The following is a 23,186-nucleotide window of genomic DNA, read 5'->3' on the forward strand; positions in this document are numbered from 1 at the left end:
ACTTTGTCAACCCCTTCATGTGCTAGATGAAAAGTGTCCCATATTTGCTTGGCAACATCAACTCCAATCACTCTATTGTACTCATCACCATCCTAGGCACTAAGAAACACACTTGCGGTTGACCATTTAGATGAATGATTCTCATCTCTTCTAGTGTTGAATTCTTGGGATCAACCGGTGGCTCAAATCCATTGCAAACAACCTCCTAAATGCTGGGATGAAGACCTATAAGATAGGCTCTCATCAAGTATTTCCACTTGGCAAAGTTAGTTCCATCAAAATGAGGTAACTTCACCGTGGGCACATTGATGAAAGACTTGTGATCATGGTTAGTCATAGACATAGAAGAATAGTTAAAGGATACGACGGCATATTTGTTGTCGTCATTCTTCTTGCCCTTTCCTTTCTTGTCCTTCTTGCTATGCACTCGGTAGGACTCATCATCATCACCATCTTCGGAGCTGCTAGATAGCTCACTTGAAGATGCATTAGAGGCTTTTGCTTCTTGTTACTTCTTCTTTCTTGCTTCTCTTCTTTTTCTTCTAGCTTCTCTCCTGAGTCTTCTTTCTTCTTTTCTTGCTTTCTTCTCTTCTAACCGCTACTGCTCCTTCTTCATCTTCTCTCTTGCTTCTCTTTTCTCTTTTCTAGCTGCTCTTTTTCTTCTTCTTTCTTCTTCATTTTGAGCTTTTTCGGCATCGGTTGCCCCTAGCTACGGGAGCGTGGAGTTGCTCACTATAGAGGCGCTAAGCTCACTGTAGTCGGTGTCATGCAGTGAAGCGCACATGAGGTAACCTAGCTTTGATACCACTTGTAAGATCTCTGAAATGCCTAGAGGGGGTGAATAGGCCTGTAAAAAAAATCAACTCAAACCGAAGTCAAATTCACCCGCAGCACTGCAGGAGAGATTAGTTCACAGTTCAAAATCTTCCCAACGAAATTTAGATAGGGTAAATTTCTTAGCTTTCTACAGGGTAGTAGATCACAGATCGATAGCTAAAAGTGGTGGGAACACCACACACAAGTAGATCGGCCTCAAACTCTAGAAATCACCTCAACAACAATATGTCATGCAAGTAATGTAAATCAAGCACAAGTGACACAATGATTTATCTCATGGTTTGGCTCACCACCAAGGCTTGCCTACCTCCACGTTGTTGAGGTTAGCCACTAAGGCTTAGAGCTTTCCAGCCCTTCCTTGTTCTCAAGTCAAGAGACTAACTCTTGAGATGAGAGGTGAGTTTACTAGCTTCAAGAGATGGTTACAAACCTCCCAGGGCTGCCACACAAGTTGGCAAGCTCCACGGGCGACGCTCTAGCCGGCTAGAAGCCAAGCTTCAAGAGTAACAAACACAACCACCGGCCAAAACGTGAACCAAGTGCTCTTTAGAGTTTGGAAATCAATGGAGATGCTCTCTAATCGAGTTTGGGACCCTTTTTCCTCAAGGATTGATGGGGAAATCAATGGATTTGCTTGAAGGCTTGAGGTCAACAATGGAGTTAGAGAGAGAGAGCTCCTTCTCTGTTTTGAGTGTGCTGAAGTGAAGAAGAAGAGAGTAGGTTAGTTCGTTGGTTGGGTTGGGAAGGAAGGGGAAAGGTATGTATACCCTTAGCCCCCAACGATCACTATAAATCACAGATAGCCGTTGGGGAGAAAATAAAAAAGGTATATATACCCCCAGTCCTCAACGAACACTACACCCAAGAGGTCAGGCAAGACGAGGCCACGACCAAAGGGTCAGGCGAGCCAAAACCCACGACCTTGGGGTCGGGCGAGATGGAGCCTGCGACCAAAGGGTCGAGCGAGTCAGAGCCCGTGACCTTAGGGTCGGGTGAGACAGAGCCCGCCACCAAAGGGTCGGGTGAGCCAGAGCCCATGACTAAAGGGTCGAGCGACCAAGAGCCCGCGACCTTAGGGTCGGGCGAGACGGAGCCCGTGACCAAAGGGTCAGGTGAACCGAAGCCCGCGACCTTGGGATCGAGCAAGACGGAGCCTGCGACCAAAGGGTCGGGCGAGATAGAGCTCACGCCCAAGGGGTCGGGCGAGTCGGAGCTCGCACCCAAGGGGTCGGGCAAGTCAGAGCTCGCACCACGCAAGACAGCAAGGGTAATAGTGAATTATAGACTGTCTTGGCTATGAATCTGAGGATGCTTGTGATTGTTTGAGCACTTGGTAGCACATATCAACTTAAGCATTGTGTCCCCCTTTATAGTACAACTTTTTCTATACTCAAATTCAAAATATAAAAGAATCTTAAACCTCTTTTGAGTTTAAAGCAATCTATATTTGTAATTGGGGGCTCCTCCGTTTCGTGTAGCATCCTCGAATATAAATTCTCTGCTCTTCATCTCGATAAATCTCATTAGTTCTCTAATTGCATGATCATTATCACCAAAACCCATAATTAAGGCTTGATTGCACTTTTCAGTGTGCTACCCTTATGATTCCTTATGCACAAAACACTGATCCACCTATCAGACAGAAAATCCTATTACAGTTGGCACGCCAGATAAGAGATACTTTGTGCGTAGATCCCATTCACGTGTTTCAGATGGGAATCATCGTCAACATCGATATCCATGACACCTTCATATTGTGCATGATGATCTCCTTTGACAGTCTGAACTTTGTCGTGGATCAACTCGGCAAACTATATCTACAAGATCCCGAACTGATTGTGTAGGAGGAGGAACCTCACCCCCTCTTCTTGTTCCTCGCTAGGCCAGTGCACCTACACTCACGCATCACATGGACCTTCACATCCGGGACATTTTTGTCGAGTGCGGTTGCAAACACATCCTCGACGGAGCCAACAACTTTCTAGTTAGATCTCCTTCTTGGAGATTGAACACGGTGGAGAAAAACCTACCGCAAGACATCTCGGTCGGATTCCTGTTTGGCTAAGGAACGTGGTGGCAGCCTACCAAGACGTGATTGCCAGGTAGATGACTCTGTTCTGTCCCTATGATCACAACACTAACTTCAACATCGAACCCACAACAATTTGTCAATGTTAGGCATACCATTTTGTTCTATCCTTTCTTGCAAAATTTTTCAACGTTTGCACAGAGTTAAAATGTATCCAACAGTTTGTGTCAAATTTTGTTTCCAAAATCCTTTTCAAATCTCTGAATTTAAAGTGTAAACCTTTGTTCCCAAAACATGGTAAAATCACAAAAGAACCAACAAAATCGAGGGCAAATCCACAAGGGCAAACTAGTCATTTGATCTATGACGAAAGATTAAATAGCATAGGGACCGAAGTCTGCTATTTCAAATACAGGTGCAAAAGCACAAATTTGGTGAAGTCTGCTGTTTCAAATACTAAGCAGAGCAAAAGCTGTAGCTGCATGACCTACTTAGGAGGTTTTCGGCAACTGGCAGCCGCTGCCGCTATAGTGATTCAAGAGAGGGGGGAAAGCTAAAGCTGCAGTTGCAGTCGCTGCAAGCCTGCAACAAACACCCCCTTAGGGTTTCACCAATGCAGGCTAACAAGTTTGTTGACCTCAACCAAAAGCAGTAACACTCATATAAAAAAGTTAGAGCTCTCAAAACTCACAACGGAGGCAACTCTCTTGGTCTGACGCAAGTGAGCAACTTTACTCCTTTCACTGGGCAAGTACCCAGCTTTGTCTGCTAGGGGCCAACAGAGGCAGCTCACTTCTCGCTGCAACACGTGCTCCAATATATGCTTCAAGTTTTTGTCAGATGGAGTTATCGACTCCTCTACAAGAAGCTCTGTCATGCTGCGAGACTACTACTCATGATGATATAGACTTGAGGAGTAGACGTGGAGATTGAAGCAATAGTCCACGGTGGTGCATCGGGGAAGCCGTGCCCAACGCACCATGATGGCGTGATGATATGCCACATCCGGGGGTGTTTGGTTCCAGGGACTAATTTTTAGTCCCTGTCACATCGGATGTTTGGACACTAATTTGGAGTATTAAATATATTTTAATTACAAAAGTAATTACACAGATGGAGACTAATTTACGAGACGAATCTATTAAGCCTAATTAATCCATCATTAGCGCATATTTACTGTAGCACCACATTGTCAAATCATGCACTAATTAGGCTTAATAGATTCGTCTCGTAAATTAGTCTCCATCTGTGTAATTAGTTTTGTAATTAAAATATATTTAATACTCTAAATTAGTGTCCAAACATCTGATTTGATAGGGACTAAAAAATAGTCCCCGGAACCAAACACCCTTAGCATGTCACAGGGTTTGATAGCTTCGTAGGCTGTCAGATATTCCCATAGAAGCTACAATCTCCTCGACTAAGGCCTCGTTTAGATGTTGAAAAAATTTCAACCTGATGAATAGTACCACTTTCGTCTCATTTGACAAATATTGTCCAATCGTGGACCAATTAGGCTCAAAAGATTCATCTCGTGATTTCCAACTAAACTGTGTAATTAGTTATTTTTTTTACCTACATTTAATACTCCATGCAAGCGGCTAAAAATTGATGTGATGGAGAGAGAGTGAAAAAACTTGGAATTTTGGTGGCATCTAAACAAGGCCTAACAAAAGGTGAAGGCATTGGCTAGAGCAAACGTTGTGGCAAGGAGGCACCCTACTATGATGTCACCTTCCTAGGACCTCGTGCAGTTGAGGATGGAAAAGCAGTGTGTACCTGCCAGTAACTGACATGACTTGTGAAAAATATAAATTGTAGCCTACATTAAGAGAATAATAATCTTATATTGCATCGGTCTACGTAGCCTAGTACTTTTTGGTAATGCTAATACTCATGACAGCCCGCGTTGGGCGTGCCCTAGTGCTACTGAACACCCCAAAGTTGAAAAGGTGAAGTTTTTTTTGGAACTCGAAAAGGTGAAGGTAAAATCACCGTAACATGTGAAAGTGGAGGTAGGAATGCCAAAGGTTTTTTACGTGTGTTGTGTAGCACGTATGTGGTTATGACTAGTTTATATAGTGTTGGCATGTAAAAGTGATGAAAAATAAATATATTATCATGCATAGTATACTCTGTTTGTAAGTGATCTTGTAGTCTACTATCAATTAAAACAACAGGAATTGATACTACACATTTGACATGATATGGTTTCTCAAATTACACTTTGATCATTATTTATTTACAAGAATGTTATACACATGTGTTTTGCCAAAAAAAATACATGAATTTTGTATCCGTCCATCGCGCGTTGCGATTTGTGCTAGCGCCTCCTCCACACACGGGCTGAGCTGTGGGCTGCGGCGGCCTTTTTATTTTTATTTTTAAATCTCGGGAGTCACGCCGTTTTGTATTCATTTCTCTAGAGTCTGGGAGTGGGGAACCTGCGCGGCGGATGGGGGGCGGATGGTCGCCGGCTGCTCCCGTTGCCCCTCCCGTGTGACCGTGCCTCTCCCTTGCCGCACCGCTCCCTTCCCTTCCCGGGGCGAGATCCGGTGGCTGGTGCGCTGGCCCTCCTCGTGGGATTCGTCGAAATCCATTGTTTTTGTAGGTCGTTGCTCTCATTTTGGCCGCGGCATTGTCTGGGCGGTGGCCGCGTGTTCTCGTTGTTGGCCGTGGCGTTGTTTGAGGCCACGGCTGCGGCGTTGTCTCAGGCGGCGGCGGTCGTTCCTTTTTTTAGTCGGCGACGGCGGCGTTGTTTGAGGCGGTGGAGTCGGCGTTTTTCCGAGGCACCGGCGACAGCGTTGACCGAGGTAGCGGCTGCGGCGGCGTTATCTGAGGAGGAGGCGGCGGCGGCTTTGTCGGATCCGGCGGCGGCAGCGGCATCCCCCACGGTGCCGTTCTATTCTCTTTTGGTTTGTTCGAAATTTCGAATATGTTCTGCGGTTGCGTCTGTGGCGGCGTTTGGTTGCGGGCTTGGTCGGGGCAAGCTCGTCAGCATGTTCTGTTCTCGTCTGCAATTCGTCGAATACCTGTTAGGTGGGGGAGACGTAGCTGAGCCTTGGTTGCCGTAGCTTCCTGTTATCCTGTTGCTGCACAGACTGGGAGCAAGGCGTTTCGTAATTAGTTTGTGTGCTGCACAAACAGCTAGAATCCAAAATTACATCCAGAAAAAGTATCGGTGGAGGTGGAGGTGGAGGTGGAGGTGGACTTAACAGCACGAAAATCTCATATTTGGTTGTTGCAGCTTTGTTAACTTGCCTGAAACTCGGGGTAATTGTGTCAATTGACCGCTGCTGATTGTTTATGCAGTCGATCAGGCACTTTTTTGTGCTACTATCCATTGTACACTCTCTTAAAAACAAATGCTCTGATAATTCAACTGCTTTTTATAGCTATAGAAATCAGACGCTTTGCTCTTGTTGCAATGCTTCTTTTGATTGAACATAATTTTATTTCGAATCGGGCTGTTTTTTTTATTGAACACAATTCCACATCTTGATTGAACATAATCGTGTTGTTTTTACAGCTTTTCACTGAATAAAAAAAAAGTACATAGGAGAGGGAGAGGCTAAATGAAATTAGATTGTACAAAGAGGAATATGAAGGTGAATATACAGCAGCCTGTTTTCAGACAATTAAACAAGTCAAGTCCATAGTTTAGCTTGTTTAACAAACTCCAGCGCTTAGTGATTCCTGGGTTTCCTGAATTCTGCAGTACTCTTATAAATTGGGGCAGCATCTGCATTTTTCTTTAGGATGAACTCTTGTGTACCAAATTAACCTCTGCACTTGAGGGGCACCATTTCATTGCATATTAGCCAAATAATCAAGTTGGGGAAATTCCCCTTGCTCTTTGCCTGTCATACTGGCAATGCCTGTATGTCCCTTGGGGTTCAGAGCTAAAAGGAGGTGAATATACAAGCCTGTGTTTTAACAAAAACCATGTCTTCAGTTTAGTTCAACAGGCTCCGGAGAACAGTTAGTCCTCAGGCTTCATTTTGTGTAGAGAAATTAGTCTGTACTAAATTAACCTCTGCACCTGGTCTCTAATTCATTGCATATGTGCCAAATAATTGAGGTTGGGAAATGCTCCGTACTAGTTTAGTTTTTTTTAAGCCCCATACTCTTCACCTGTCAGTGCCCATATCCGCTAACTATCGCTGTATAGTTGTATTTTTCTGCCACATCTAGATCTGTGAAGTCACAAGGCTGTGGGGTTGCCGGTTACCACACGGCGACATTGGAGTTGTTGAGTCCTGCTGTATCTCTTTATCCCCAGTGTAAGAATCTCCTAGAAAGAAAAACTCTGGCTTGGAAAAATGCCACTGCTGCTTTTAATATCCAACGCTGGGCTGACTAGGGCCATCCCCCATTAGGATACTTTGAACTGTGAAGTTGTTTGTACTGGGACAACAACTGGTGCTTTGTTGAGTTTTTATCATTTTTGGCTTTTCTATTTGCACACAAGTACAATATAATTGCATTATCAAATAGTAATAGTTGCACTAATACAAATGTGCAATTTTCTTGTGTATTGTCTGAATTTTTCAGCATCATTTAGATGGTTTATTCTTTACTCAGTAGAAATGATTATGCCTTCATTGTTATGCAGTTCATAATGTAGAAGTACTATTTTTTTATTGCACATTTATTAGTAGTAAATTGCACACTTTAACTACTGCAATTATGGTGTGTAACATGTGCAATATCTGGTCTTTATAAATAACTTTGTCACTATTTTAGTTAACTTAGAGCATGCAATTGTTCTTGCTTTAGGGCATCGATATTCTTCTGGATGGGCTATTTGGGACTAAAAATGGGTCTTTTGTTTCAGTGTAAGCACTGGACAGTATATTTTTAAGGAGTGCATCTCATTTCTATTTTAATACAAGTCTTCTCTTTAAGGAATATATCTAATTCGTCTTGAGAATTAGTGTGTGTGTGTGTTTGTGTCTTTAGAATGCATTTGTGAAGCTAGTAGGGTAAAAACTTTGTAGTGGTGCCAAGATGCTAATATGAGGCCCAACATATATTTCTACATTTTTAATTTGAACATTCTCCAGCTAATCTAAATGCACGATAATTAGTTTGGGTCTGACGTTGCGGTTGCAGCTTCAGTGTAAGAACCAGCCATTTTCCTGATCCTACACTTATTGAAAGTCATGAGTTTACTTTGTTGCTGTATAGGTTGTCTATATACTTTGTGCCTGCCCACACCAAGTTTTTGTCATTGTTCTTTCATAGAAAAAAAATTTCTATTATGATTTATGCTAACACATCTTGAACTTTATTAATTGTGATTTGTGCTAGCACACTCCTCTTATTTGTCCTTGTCCTTTCATAGAAAAAAATTGTCTCTTGTGATTTGTGCTAACACATCTTGAATTCTGTTAATTGTGATTTGTGCTAACTACATGCAGTAACAAAGATATTTGTTTGTGGTTGTGGACTAGGATTTTCATGCCAGGGGTTAGCTGGCTGATAACTAAGTGTTACTGCATGTAGTTGCACTAGTATTGTTGACATCACTACTCATGCAAAAGCTATTTGACTATGAATGTCATTTTCTAGTTGATAGAGGATAGGATCCTAAGTAAGTAGATTATAGGTGGCCATGTTAACACATGATATTTAACTAAGCTCACATGATATTTTCTTTTTTGGTTCTTGCGTGCTTGTAGAAGTGCTGGGTTAGCTACTTGATTTGGTTAGGGCAAAGTTAATCGAAGTGGGTAGGGAAGTGATTCAAATCAACTAATTTATTGGGTTTGTGTGTTATCCATCCAGAGTGCACAATATCAGAAGCTCTGTATGAGATAGATATCTGATATCATTTCAGACTTAGGTGGTATCCTACATATTTTGGCACTTCTTTTGTTTGTATTCTCTAAATTCAGCATTAAGTCCATTCTGCTGCATCATAGATTTCATTAGAGGCCACTTCTGGACTGCAGTTTTGAAGTTATTATATAACTGTTCTCACAATGAAGTTGTTTACATAAGTTCTCATAATAAAGGTCCGCAGTGAGCCAAGCTGGAACGCCAAAGGCTCGTCCAACTGCCTTAAAATCAAGGGTGAGCCATTTGAACATAAGTTTTGTGCCTACTCAAACCAATTTTTTTCCTTGTCATTTGTGTTGGGATGTGTGTCAGATTATGTTCATTCATAGTCACTTCTGTCCCTGCCGCACACCACAGTCCACGACACTAGTTGATTTTTTTTGTATTTGGGAGGAGTTGCTTGTGTCTTTGTGTGTATATGTGTGGAGGAGGCACAGGTGTGTCAGTGTGACCACGGTTTGCTTGCCTCTAAATCCTAATTGATGCACATTCTTTGCTTAAGCTGCAGTAGCCATCATGCCTAATTGAGCTCGGTCTCTCCACTAACAATGACATTGATGAAGCATTTTTGTTTTACCCTGTACTGCTTGTGTATAGCCTCATCCTCCTGTAGTTTTGGATAGCTGGGCTGTCTTGTGGCTGTTGTAGTGGAATAGTAAGAGCTCACATCTTTTAATTGTGTGTTGCATATACGCATACACTATACAAGAAAGCTGTGTTTAGTATCCATTTCTTGATTGCACATTTATAAGTAATAAATTGCACACTTAAAATACTGCAATTATGGTGTTTAACATGTGCAATATCCAATCTTTATATATAACTTTGGCACTATTTTGTATGGGAGGCGTGCGTCATAGCTGCTGAAGTAGATTGACTCCTCTGAGGCTGGTCAGCTTGCGCCATTCAACGTAATTCCCACTTCTCTGTACTCACCTGCAGTTATTAGTTTGGAATCAGAGTGATTGCTGATTTTTATCTCGTTTGTGTCTATGGCAGGCCGCAATTTTGTATGATCTAGTGTGTTCTGTGTTCGATGGGTGAAATTGCGTTAGAAAACCTTTTGTATCCTCAGTCGAAAGTATTGCTTTGGTAGCACCTAAAAAATCATAAATCGTCAAATCAAATATTGTTGGTTTGGCTGACAGATGTTCCTGCAAAGTTATATAATTTTTTGAGCTACTGAGCCAGTGCCTTTTAGACTCTTCTCCCTTCTAAACATGTTAGTTAGTATGTGCTATCCAAATTTGGAAGAAACTCGTATTGGACCTGGACAACTGGTTTAATTCTCCATTAGGTTAGACCCTGTCCATACCTATGGATTTACATAAAAAAGAGATCACTACATGTTTCATTATTTCATAATCATATTTTTTTACCATGTGTATTTTGATATGGATGTAAACAATTACGTGTTATGACATCTTCAGAAGCAAACTAAGGGTACTAGCTGCAATATTGTTTACTTGTCATTATATAGTGCAAAAAAGGTTGAAAATATTTATACTACTCTTCCATTATTAGAAGCAATGTGACTTTGACAGCAACGGTTCCTTTTAGTTTCTTTTGTACCTAAAATGTAATCTCTGAAAATGTGCAGACTGATGTGTTTGATCAGGTGATTAGAGAGTGCAGTGAGCGCAATTCACAATTTCAATCACTGATCAGGTAAATTGTACCCTACATTCCTGCTAGAATGTTGACCATCTGGATCCAAAGTTATCCTGATTGATAGACATTTCCAATGCACAGTTTACTGACAAGGCCTGGCTTATGACAGGAAAATGGTGGAGCAAAACTTAGATATTGAGACAACTAGAAATGAGGATCACTATGGTGCACCTATCCACCATCTTTCCCTGCTCCGTAACAAAAGATGCCTTATGGCTTACATGTATATAACTAAAAGTTCTCAGATGAACTAACTTTTTGTTTCTCTGTTTTATGCTGATAGCACATGCTTAAATTTGATTTTGCGTGTACTTTAGCTGAATGAATTCTATCCAAACAGGTACAATCGAGCAGAAGTTATTTAGAGTTTTAGATGGAAAGTTGGCACTGTGCTTCCTCGTGACATACAAGAAAAGCTCCATTTCTCAGAGAAAGAGTACTTCAAGAACCACTCTGCAGCCATTAAATCATACATATCGGAGATGGATATAGATTTGACAGTAGTATGGTGTTTTTTCTATTTCTTATGCTTTACTCGGGATGAGAGATTTATCAGACTTCTAATACCCTTTATTACAGGACATGGTTCCTCCCAAGGATCCTTACATTCAGGTTCGGGTGCTGGAGGACATTGGTGAAGTATCTCTTGGTGACCATTCTGTATCATTGACCAAGACCTCACTCCATTTCCTAAGGCGCACAGATGCCGAACAATTTATATCACAGGTTTGCTGTCTGTTTCTTTGTGATAGCTACCAACTTTGAAGCATTTTGTTCTGTACTTGGACCTGCTTCTTAAACTATGCATCTGTGAACTGATTATCTTACAGGATGTGTGGCGCTTGTTCTCTTCAGTGCTGCTGCCTGATGGAATATCACCCTTGTGATGCTTGAAGAGACTATTTTCAACAATGAATGAAAGGACATGCCATCCTGGGTCTGAAGGGACCAGGTACATGAGACGTGTACCAGGGAGCTTCTAACTAGACATGTTCTGTACCAGGGAGCTTCTTGTAACTAGTCGTGGGTGATGATTACTTGCTCTAGATAAATGAGTGAAGTTTATAATATCTCTATTAGTGACAAATTTCTTCATGATGTATTACTTTTATAGTAGATCTTACAACTTTGTAAATTGTAAAATCAGTCTTACTAAAATTCATTTCCTCTGTTTATATGTGGATGCCTTTTGGTCAGTGTGCCATCTAAGAAAGCAGATGTTGATAACAGTTTTACTTGTGTATTAACATTTAGTTTTGCTCGACCTAGAAACTTATTTTTCCTATGCACAAATTTGATTTACTTCTTGCACTCAATGCTGTAAAATCACAGTTCTCTCAGAGTTCACATTCTAACTTGCTCTTGCAGAAGCTGGTTCATTCCACCTCTATCACATCGTAGTGACCTTTCCATCTTTGCCATGAAGCAAGATTAGTGCACTTCTTGCAGGAAAGTTCCTGCTAGCCAGATTTATGTATTGTTCTGAACATCACTTAGTTAAGGTTGCCATCTAAGAAAGCAGATGTTGATAACAGTTAAGGTTGTAGTACAGTCTGTGTCTGTGATTGCTTCCTGCTGTTTCTCTGTTGTGTTGCCGTCTATGACTCTATTCTCGGCTCTCGCTCAGTAATTCCAATGAGTGCCGAATGTGTGCGCCACGCTAATCTGAATCTCTGCCCGACGCACTCTGAATGCAATTTGGACATGTCACAAGCTCTGTTGTTTTTCCTTTTCTGAATGCAATTTGGACGAGTCGCAATCTCTGTTATTTTTTGTTTTCGGAAACGAAGCTCTGCTTTGAATAATCGTTTGGTTGTCAGTTGCCAGCATTAGTGTTACAGTGTCACATGTGTATTGTAATTGGCTAATTGCGTTACTCGTGTTTATCCTTAAGTGAAACTTGTGAGCATTCTGATTGATCCTACAGGTGTCAGAGAAGCTCCCAGTGTCCCATGTGTTTTTAGGTAGCCAACAATCGTGTGCTAGCTTCTCCTAAAATACATGGTTTTTTATCTATTGGAATTCGTGTGTTTTATAAGCAGCCAACAACCATGTGCTAGCTTTGGTTGAAACACATGATTTTTCCTCTGTTACAAATCGTGTGTTTTGCAGCTAGCAAATAACCATGTGCTACCTTTTGCTAAAACACATGGTTGTTGGATAGACAGACTCTTTATTTATATTATATCATAGTGTTTATGCTTTTAAATTTATGATAACTGGATAGTACATTTTATTAAAAATCCAACCATATCAAATTTATATTATAATAGTTAAACTATTAACTAAAATTACTGATAAAAGATTTTAAAGTTCGCTTGATACATGTGTGCGCCTTATAAAAAAATGAAGGAGTATTAGTTAACATAAGCTTATAAAATTACATATACTGTATTATTTATGAAAACACACACAACCACTAACAGTAATTCTAACAATAGTTAATCTGTGGGTGTACCTTGTGAAGCGTGAAACAAAAACCAGTAGTACTATTTACTAGGGATGAAAACGGATCGGATACGGACGGATATCACCGATATTACATTTGTTTTTATATTTCTGTCTGGATTCGGATTCGAATACGGATAGTGTCAACTATGTCGGATAGGATACGATTGAATATCGACATCATAAATATGCGATTTGAGTATTTGGATACGAATACGGTATCGGATGTTGGATATCCGGACTCGGATACGGACAGATCTTAACCCCTCTAAACGGATTCGGTTTCGAATACGGTCGGAAAATATCCGTACCATTTTCATCCCTACTATTTACTACTCAATCCACATTCTAAATTACGAGACGATTTGATTTTTTAGATACATTATTTTTATTAATAATATATATTTCATATTTAAATGTATATTAGCAATCTATAAAAGCCAAACATGCATCTTATAATTTGGAACTTGGAACCCGAGGAAGTACTCCTCGTTAGCCGTGTACCTACTGTAACTGTACACACATGCCTTCCACGTATGCAGCGCGTTCGCGCGCGTACTTCACTTGGCCTCCACCCTTGTCGACGGCATCCCTCCGGCGCTATAGTCGGAGAGGCTGTCGCCGGCGTATGGGTGGCGCGGCGTGCGGCTGTTGTACGAGCTCGTGGAGTTGGACGCGGAGTCGGCGGCGCCGGTGCCAGTCGCTGCTTTCAGGACTCGCTCGATCTCGCCGACCGCCTCGCCCATCGACGGCCGGTCCGTGCCTGCCTCCTCCACGCACCGGAGCGCCAGGTCCACGAACAGCTCCAGCCCGGCGATCCCTGACGGCGACGTGGCCACCAGCGCCGGGTCCAGCAGCTCGTGCAGGCCGTACAGATCCTTGCTCCGGTCCAGCGCCGCCTTCACCTCCCGGACGATGTACCGGCCGCGCTCCAGCGGCTTCCTCGCCGTGACGACCTCCAGCATCAGCACGCTGAAGCTGTACACGTCGCTCTTCTCCGTCAGCTGCTGCGTCATGTAGCAGTAGTACTCAGGGTCGAGGTACCCCTGCATGCAACAGTACATACATATATATAAGCTGGATGATCCAGATGGCTGTAAATAAATGTAAGGATCGAGGAGCAAGCAAGTGACGAAAACGAGCAGTGACCATTGTGCCCTTGACTTGAGTAGTAACTTGTTGATCTCCCCTGCTGTGCTCTGGCAGAGGCTTGGAGAGGCCAAAGTCGGAGACCTTGGCGTTGAGACGGTCGTCGAGGCGGCTGGCCAAACCGCCCCTACAAATGGTCTTGAGCTGTCCCTACAAACCCTTTATGTAGTAGTGGGAGAACGTTGCTGGACTTGATGTCCCGGTGCACGATGGGAGGGTCAGCGAGCTCGTGCAGGTAAGCGATGCCCTTGGCCGCGCCAAGCAGCACCCGGAGCCGCCGTCTCCAGTCCAGCCGCACGCCGGACATCCCTGTAAGGCTTTCCTTGAGCGTGCCATTGGCGACGTACTCGTAGACGAGCATCTGCTCGCCCTGGTCCAGGCAGAAGCCGACGAGGCTGACCACGTTCTTGTGGCGCACCCGGGAGAGGAGCTCGATCTCCGTCCTGAACTCCAGGCTCCCCTGCAGGGACCCCTGCTGAGACCTCTTCACGGCGACCAGCTGCCCACTTGGCATTGTTCCTCTGTAAACCTGCACTTGTTGTTATTCGTTCAATCAGCAGATAAGGGCCTCTTTGGCACGGCTTCGGCTTCATTTTTTGCGCAAATCGAGGCACGGTAGCGTCAAGTCTGAACATTGGTACTCTTTCTCATATGCTTGTGTACACATGGAAGACAACTAGTAGGAGTGGAATCTAATACATATGTTTGCATGCATGATCACTGCACCTTCCCATAACCACCCTTCCCAATGTCGTTTGCCTCCGAGAAGTTGCAGGTGATCTTCTTCAGCTCTTCGAACGTGAACATGCGCACACCACGCAGCTGGGGGATGCTGGCGCTGGTGCTGTTTATGTCCCACGAAACTGCAGGCAAGGCAACCCCAGCCAGTATGTAGGTATGCATTCATCATGGTACTAGCAGTGAGGGATAATAAGAGGTGGAAATAGAATTATAGAAATACTATATACTAATTAAATGCTAGTCATCAGAACTGTGGTCAGCTGCTGGTCATCAGAACTGTGGTGTACGGCCGCGGTTCAGGACTTATTGGTAGATTGCCCTGTCGACGTGCAGTATGCCTCGTTGCTCCCTTGGTCGCAAAGTGGATTACCGACAAGTCTGTGGCAATATGCAATGGGCAGTATTATTGTGGGGTAGCATGCATAGCGTGTTGTAAGTTGCAGGGTACACAGAAAAAAAACAGCAATATACTACTAATACATGAGTTTCTTGTCATAATTTGGTGCATCCATAGTGTATCCAGTGATTTGATTGCCTTGCAAGCCGATTAGTTGGAGCTCAGGGCTGAAGTATCGTCCAATTTCGAGTGCACCACTGAAATTGTTTCCCCGAAGCCTCCTGTGAGGATATCATATCAAGGAAGTGCCAATGAATTGAATATGGATAGTTTGAGCATTCTATTAATTTCTATACTATACTTGCTGAGCTCACAGTGGGCATACACTGTACTCGAAGCTTGTAACTTCTATATATAATTATCTATGTAAAAAAAGTAACCACTCACAATGTCTGAATCCCAGAAAGATTGAAGAGAGATTGGGGTAGGTGCCCAGGAATGTGCAGATTTTCAAGGAATCTGCGGTCAGTCATATAAAATAAAATTCAGATAAATGTTGTGGACGAAGAAGCACAGGCAAGGTAGAAGGGGAGAGAGGGTTAGTTACTACAATGAAGTCAAAGATGGCAGAGTAGTAAACCAAGCAGGAGCATTTGATTCATTGACACTGTTGTTGAAACTGTTGTTGCTCATGTCCCTGCGACAGTTGCAAAAGATTCAGAATCCCGATGCTTGTATCTTAATTCCAGAATGGAAAGGTGCACTCATCACTTACACATATACGAGTGATTGCATTCCTGTTAGATCTGGTAGTGGACCAGTAAAATTGTTGTTTTCAAGGTGCCTGTAGTGTCAGATGAGAGAAGATACAGGGCAGTAAGTTTGCTAGTATTTCGGAGCTGATACTGACAAAAAAGCTTAGTACTGTGCTACATAATAAGAGGCTCACAGTTCTTCGAGATGGGTAAGGTTGCTGATACTGGCAGGAATCGGCCCAGTCAACTGATGATTACTATCAAGACGCCTGCTCAAAAATTTCATTATCAGAACCAATATATACTATAGGCTAGTGTATACCTCATTTTGTCTCATGTCAGTCATAAATCATAGATATGTAGGTGAAGTACTTACAGAACTTCTAGTTTATCAAGAAGGCCCAATGTAGGAGGAATACTACCAGAGAATTCGTTGTTGTCAAGCAGCCTGAGCACGTGAAATAAATGAAGCCACTATATCTCACCTTCACATAAAGAATCAAGAAAGACGACTTTAAGAATTCAAGGTCCTAAGCCTTACAGATGTATGAGTTTCATTTCTGATTTGAAAATCTGGATGGGTATGGAGCCTGACAGATTATTGGCTCCCAAGTGGCTGCACAAAAAAAAAAAAAGGTGTATGCACATCTTCACCAAACCATAGCTGAGGAACTGCAAAATCTTCAGACATCAAGAGAGATGTCGTGGAATGTACTTACAAGTGCTTTGCATCTGTCAAGTTATTCAATCCAGGACCTGTTCCATTGGATACGGGAAGTTCTCCGGTCAGCAAATTGTTACCCAAATCAAGCCAGTATAAGTCCAGGATTCCGCCTAGTGATGGCGGGATGGGGCCTTGGAACTTGTTGTTGTTCAGAGATCTGTAGGCATAGAATGTAATGAATAATCCTTTTTCTATTAAAGTGCACAGATATCGTGAGAAGCGATGAGTAAGTGAAAGAACACTATAAATACAGATGAAATGGAAAGCAGTTCTTGAACTTTGTTCAGTAGTATAATCCAGGTCCACTGAACTTTTTAAAATGAGAATTGAGATCCTTAAACCTGTTGACTGTGCTATGCAAGGTCCAAATGCCATTAACCAGCAACTATATTAGTTAAGATTGGTACTTGTGAATCATGTTCGAGGGTCATAAGATTTTCCTTTTCTGAGAATTTTATAGGTTATTTCTCTTTTTTCTTAAAGCAACTGTCAGTTACATCATCTTCTTTTACTATACTAGTTCATCAACACATACTACTTTGCTCCTGTATGGCTTAAAATCTAGAAGTTCTTGTAATACCCACAAACAATTAAAAAAAGTTACTTATGTTTGCGCCCTCTTTCTTTTTGTGGTATTCTTAAGATATACTAGTCTATCATCTAGTTCTGTTACATACTCCCTCCATTCCAAACTATAATACGTCTTGGCTTTTCTAGATACATAGCTTTTGATATGTTGTATTTAGAAAAGCCAAAACATCTTATAATTTGAAATGAATGGAGTTACACATACTAGGAGTTTAAGTTGTATGTCTTTCGTATTATTCTTGACAAACATACCATAGGATATTTTTACCTGTTCAAAGAAGAACTGCTAGGGAAAACAGAAACAGGGGGGTCTCATTCATTTTTAAAAGAAAAATAAAACTGTCAAACCCGCTAGAAATGCCACTAAACTGCTAAATGTCGCCCCAATTTCATTTTATCTGCAGACATCAATATATCTTATTACCACGGTTAATAATACTGTAATAAATTGCAAATATATTATCAGCATGGAGCTCCTCACAAATATCGTAGTTTCGTTAACTGTCCTAATTCCTTTGGTATTTCACCAGAAAAGCTGCATCCAACAAGAATTCTACAGACAAATGTAAGTCAAAGGGATGAATTTCTGTGTACTGAATTATATTCCAAGGTTTTGTGAACCAAATAGAAATACCCACAGGTTTTGGAGGTTACTCAAGGCACCAATGGACGAGGGAAGAGAGCCATGCAAGCCTACGTTATAGGACAAGTCCCTGCAGCAGAAAAAGGGTAATTCATGACAGCCTAGGTGCCTAGGTGCTCAAACTACCAAGAGAAGAATTTACATACAGGTGTTGCAATTCTTGTACGAATTGAATGTCCCCAGAAAGAGTTCCTGACAGCTCCAAGTTTCCGAGTTTTCTACAAAACATTAAACATCCATCAAAGGAGAACAATAACAATACAATCTGCCATCGTCTATTTAGAAAAAAAGTTCGTGGCGATATATATACATATATATTGCAGACACTAACATCGACGTGACCCGGTTCCCAGTGCAAACTATCCCTGTCCAGTTTTCTCCACAAGGGTCATTGCCGGACCAGCTTGCTCGCTGCTTGTCCCAGGAATGTGCCATCGCAAGAAGGCCAGATGCTGCACAAATACAGAGAAGAAAACAAAACTTGCCGACCAGTCCAACTCATTAGAATTACCACTGTCATGAAAAACTGAGATTGGAGTATGTTTCTGAGATGAACCACAGCTTCCAGAACATTGAAGTTATCAGGGATATCCAGGTTTAGAAAGTGCCAGCACTGATTGGCAAAACTGCAATGAAGGAACAAGTGCTCAAGAAAACAAAACTTGGTAGTGCAGTATAAAAGAATAGACTATATATGGAGGTAGAACGAAATCAAGACATACTGTCATCCGTATTCGTATCAGCCGAGATGACAGAAGGCAGCACAAGAAAACATAACACCAAAACAAGCCGTAGAGAAGGCTCCATGGCTGGACAGCTTGTGTGAGATGTCTCTGAGTGCTCTTAGCTGCTCTTATTTTGCAAGGTCAACCTCCGGTTGAACTGCAACAGGCTACATATTTATTACTCTCCATCTGTTCCATGCCAAGATGCGAGGTGTTTTGGTTTTGCACTAAGTCAAACCTCCTTAAACTTTAATCAAGGGGCCGCCGCACTGGGCCCTCAAGGCCAGGGGGCCCAACCCCAAATAGGTAAGTAGTAGTAGTATTTGTATTTGGCCCAACCCTACAGGCAGGAGAACCAGGCGTACGAGATAGGACACCGCCGCCTCCGCGTTGCCTTCCGCGTGACCGCGTCTTGGCGATTCCTGCGCGAGCGCCGAGTGCTGTTCCTGCGCGAGCGCGAGTGCCGAGTGAGCGACTCCCGTGCGAGCCGCGAGGCTGCAGCGAGCGATCGTGCGTCTTGGCGATCTTCGCGAATCGCGACTCCGGGCGAGTGTGAGCGGCCGGCGGCACTCTGTCTGTTCTGCTGGTTTTCGTATACGGAGGTAAGAAACTAGGCCTCGGCCCTAAGCGACCAAGCCCCCTTAATCACCCCAATCTTTATTCTTTATACTTTTTTAGATTTCGGGTTTAGGAATCCCATATGGTGTAGCAATCATGTTGAATTTAGTATGGCATATTTTTTTAATACTTACTACTTGTCTGAATATACAGTAAAGTCATGTTGCCCAAAAAACATTCATCTGGAAGTGAGAAAAGAAAATAGAAGAGAAGGATAGAGGCCTTGAAAGAATCACAAAAGGTATCTATTCATAAATTTTTTAAGAGCAATACAAGCACCGCAAGAAATTCAGATGAATGGGCAATAGTTGCTATGGAGGATCAAACTACGCAACAAGAAGATCAAAGCCGTATAGAAGATAATGTTGGCATCAACACGGATGATAATAATGTGAGTGACCATGAGCCCATATTTAATTCTCCTACGACGGAATCTACTCGTGTTGATGAAGAACCAGTTTTTACTATTGATATGTATGATCCAGTAAATTGGGACAATCTTGATAACAAAGCAAGGGACATATTAGTGGAGAAGGGGCCTATTAGAGAAGAAAATATTGTGTTTCCAATGGATGCCAGATCAAGACATTTTGCATACACTCATTATTCTAGAAAAATGAGCAATGATGAGGTACGTGATAGGAAATGGTTGGTCTATTCAAAAAGTGTTGACAAAGTGTTTTGCTTTTGTTGTAAGTTGTTTGGTTCTAGTAACCGCAAGAGTTCATTGGGGCATGATGGCTTTAGAGATTGGAGCCATGTTAGTGAAAGACTAAAAGAGCATGAAGTTAGCGTGGATCATATGACCAACATGAACTCTTGGAATGAATTGAGAGTTAGATTAAGCAAACATGAAACAATTGACAAGGAGTTGCAACATCAAATCACAAAGGAGAAAGAACGCATAAGGCTAGTTCTACTAAGAATTGTTGTCATTGTAAAGTTTCTTGGTAAACGTAGTTTAGCTTTTAGAGGATCTAGTGAGCAACTTTACAATGATGTGAATGGTAATTTTTTAGCTTGTTGTGAGATGGTTGCTGAATTTGACTTGGTAATGCAAGACCACCTTAGACGCATTCAAAACAAAGAGCTACAATATTATTATCTTAGTCATAAAATTCAGAATGAGTTGATTTCACTTATGGCTTCTAGAATTACAAGCTCCATCATAAAGATTGTTAAAGAGGCCAAATATTTCTCAGTTATTCTTGATTGTACCCCAGATGTGAGTCACCAAGAACAAATGAGCTTGTTGGTTCGATGTGTTCATATGTCTGATGAGAAAATAAAAATTGGGGAGTACTTTCTTGGTTTCTTGAAGGTGGATGACACATCTGGTGAGGGGCTTTTCAATGTATTAGTTGACTCCATCAAATTATTTGGCCTTAATGTTGATGATATTAGAGGTCAAGGTTATGACAATGGCTCTAATATGAAAGGAAAACATAAGGGGGTACAAAGTCGTTTGCGTGAAATAAATCGAAGGGCTTTGTATATGCCATGTGCATGCCACAATCTTAATCTCACTCTTTGTGATATGGCTAAATCATGCAGTAAAGCTATTTCATTCTTTAGAATTGTGCAGAGGATATATGTATTATTTTCAGGTTCTACCAAAAGATGGAATGTTTTGCTTGAACATGTTCCAGATTTGACCGTGAAATCATTAAGCAATACTCATTGGGAGAGTCGCATCAAAAGTGTCCGGGCAATTAGATATCAAGCTCCTCAACTAAGGTCAGCTTTGTTGTGGCTAAGTGAGGATGGAGATACTGAACCAAAGGATAGAAGTGATGCAAAAAATTTATATGACGTGCTTGGCAGCTATGAGTTCATACTTGGTATGGTTATCTGGCATGACATTTTATACTCTGTAAATATTGTCAGTAAGAAGTTGCAATCACCATCCATGTGCGTTGATTCTACCTTGCAGCATATAGAAGGTATGGTGAATTACTTTCAGAACTACAGAAATACTGGGTTTGCTGATAGTGTGGTTGCTGCCACAGAAATAGCACTTGAAATGGGAGTAGAGGCATCATTTCTAGTAAAGCGTCGTTCTGTTAGGAAGAAACAATTTGATGAAACTGAATGCAATGAAGCTATCTTGCAAGCTGAGAAGGATTTTGAAACTTTTTATTTTTTGGTTATGGTTGATATAGCAATTAGTTCATTGAAAAGCAGATTTAAAGAACTACAGTCATTCAATGAAAAATTCGGATTTCTAATGAATTCAACATCCTTGAAGGCAATGGATGGTGCTGATCTAAAAGACCATTGCATTAAATTTGCAAAAACTTTCTCTTCAGATGGTTCATCGGATGTTGATGTAAATGACATGATTTCTGAGTTAGCTGTTATGCAGTCTACTCTGCCAGATAAGCCAATGTCTGCTATGGAGATTTTTGAGTTTGTCACAGAAGCGGATTGTTATCCTAATATTTCTATTGCTTATCGGATCCTATTCACTATGCCTGTGACTGTGGCCTCAGCTGAAAGAACATTTTCAAAGCTGAAATTATTGAAGAATTATTTGAGGTCTGTAATGTCCCAAGAAAGATTAAATGGTTTGGCAACTTTATGCATCGAGAAGAAATTATTAGATGAAATTGATATTGAGGCCATCATCAATGACTTCGCAGCAGCAAATGTTAGAAGAAATTTTTAAGGTAATATAAAATGTATAACTTTTTTTTGTTTCATAAGAATTTTTTTATGCATTACACTTATTAAAATTATCATTATATTATTAGATTTATATTAAGGGGGCCCATCCCCTGTGGCTTCGCTCCCGGTCTATAATTTGACAGGGCCGGGCCTGTATATAGCAACATGCGTGTACGATATCAAATTAGTTTTTACGAATTGGCCCTTGAATAATTTATATTGTTACGTCTTTTCTAGAGTTTGGTAAGACTTGAAGATGTTTGACTTAGGAACAAAAGTTTTTATGTAACACTGGGTGAGGATTGGGCAAAAATGAACCAGTAGTCTTAGTCTCTACTCTCCTAGCATCTAATCATCTGTCAGGTCCTTGGAGGTAAAAATAGAAAAGAAACTTTTTGAAAGTTTTATGGAGTCAACTTGTGCAATTTTAATTAGAAAAAATGACATCATATGCATAAAAGTTGCCGTGAACTTAGTGGTTGAGTTGCGTCACTATTGTTACTAGAAGGTATCGATCTCATAGGAAAGATGGTGCACTCAAGTAGTCAGGTCTTTAGCCAACAAAGAAGAGGCAAATAGCTGCAAGTATGTTCAGTATAAAATGTTGGGATATTTGTATGTTGCCTTTTCTTAATTTTGTTTTGCTTTTTACTTGGTGTAGAACATTTCAATTACTGTTGATTATCTAACCCATGATATCAGCAGCCTAACATGGACCACCTTATAAACAAAAAGGATCGCAGGAACAAGTTTTCCTCCAAACAGTTGCATACTGCAATTCCTAATTGACTGAGCTGTGAAAGTGCCCTTAACAAATTTATATATGTTGTTGATAGTATAGCATAGTTTACTTCGCTCAAACTTGGGGCATGTTTGGAACCCCAGCTGCTAAAAATTAGCACTATGTTTGAATGCTAATTAGAAGGACCAAATCTGAATTAATTTCAAAACTAATTGCATTAGCGGTGACTAGTTGGCATGTATGTGTATATATATTGTGCTGTGTGTGTATAGCATGTATGTGTATATTGTGCTGAGTTCTAATGCATTCTTTTTTTTTTTTGACCAACCTGTGCATGTTGGTTGCCCATGGTTAGTATGGTGAGACATGGTGCCCAGTCTGGAAAGATTTGTTCTAGTCACATTACGTCAGATGGTGTATTTTGACACTGGTATTCTGATTCCTGATGTTGATGGAAATATTTGTAACCCTGGAGTGGTGGTTGATTGAACTTTTACCTTGTCCTTGTCCAACAATTTTTTTCTCTCGAAATTGTGTCCAAGTCCAACATCCCAATAGGACTGTCAGTCACATGTCGTGGCACCGAGGATACACTGCCTGCAAACAAAGTAATCGTGCAACTATGTCCTTGAACGAACACACCAGCTAATTGCTTGCTAATTGCTTGC

The 23,186-nt window shown here is 41.4% G+C and overlaps 2 protein-coding genes and 1 pseudogene across 2 annotated transcripts; 2 read left to right on the top strand and 1 right to left on the bottom strand.

The window, feature by feature from the left end:
- The first annotated feature begins 5,294 nt into the window (after positions 1-5,294).
- Positions 5,295-11,556, top strand: LOC136505066 (uncharacterized; annotated as a pseudogene).
- Positions 11,557-13,389: 1,833 nt separating this feature from the next.
- LOC136505618 (leucine-rich repeat receptor protein kinase HPCA1-like) lies at positions 13,390-18,647 on the bottom strand. Its single transcript, XM_066500782.1, has 19 exons — positions 18,489-18,647; positions 18,098-18,218; positions 17,913-17,984; positions 17,762-17,836; positions 17,605-17,676; positions 16,531-16,692; positions 16,353-16,427; positions 16,188-16,259; positions 16,006-16,080; positions 15,832-15,900; positions 15,667-15,753; positions 15,504-15,575; positions 15,200-15,337; positions 15,023-15,097; positions 14,898-14,938; positions 14,705-14,841; positions 14,137-14,507; positions 13,979-14,090; positions 13,390-13,875 (listed from the first exon to the last, which is right to left on the bottom strand). The coding sequence occupies exons 1-19, from the start codon at positions 18,571-18,573 to the stop codon at positions 13,390-13,392; spliced, it is 2,397 nt and encodes a 798-aa protein (XP_066356879.1). The 5' UTR covers positions 18,574-18,647.
- A 775-nt stretch (positions 18,648-19,422) lies between these two features.
- LOC136505619 (uncharacterized) lies at positions 19,423-21,777 on the top strand. Its single transcript, XM_066500783.1, has one exon. The coding sequence runs from the start codon at positions 19,423-19,425 to the stop codon at positions 21,775-21,777; it is 2,355 nt and encodes a 784-aa protein (XP_066356880.1).
- Positions 21,778-23,186: the final 1,409 nt, after the last annotated feature.

Source organism: Miscanthus floridulus, chromosome 14, assembly GCF_019320115.1.
Source record: "Miscanthus floridulus cultivar M001 chromosome 14, ASM1932011v1, whole genome shotgun sequence".
Taxonomy (NCBI): domain Eukaryota; kingdom Viridiplantae; phylum Streptophyta; class Magnoliopsida; order Poales; family Poaceae; genus Miscanthus; species Miscanthus floridulus.

Coding starts and splice junctions, on each gene's coding strand:
- LOC136505619 (XM_066500783.1), top strand. CDS start 19,423: ATGGAGGATCAAACTACGCAACAAGAAGATCAAAGCCGTATAGAAGAT.
- LOC136505618 (XM_066500782.1), bottom strand. CDS start 18,573: ATGGAGCCTTCTCTACGGCTTGTTTTGGTGTTATGTTTTCTTGTGCTG. Junction 17,985..18,097: donor GGGAACCGGGTCACGTCGAT/GTTAGTGTCTGC, acceptor AATGTTTTGTAG/AAAACTCGGAAACTTGGAGC. Junction 15,338..15,503: donor CTTTCTGGGATTCAGACATT/GTGAGTGGTTAC, acceptor ATATCCTCACAG/GAGGCTTCGGGGAAACAATT.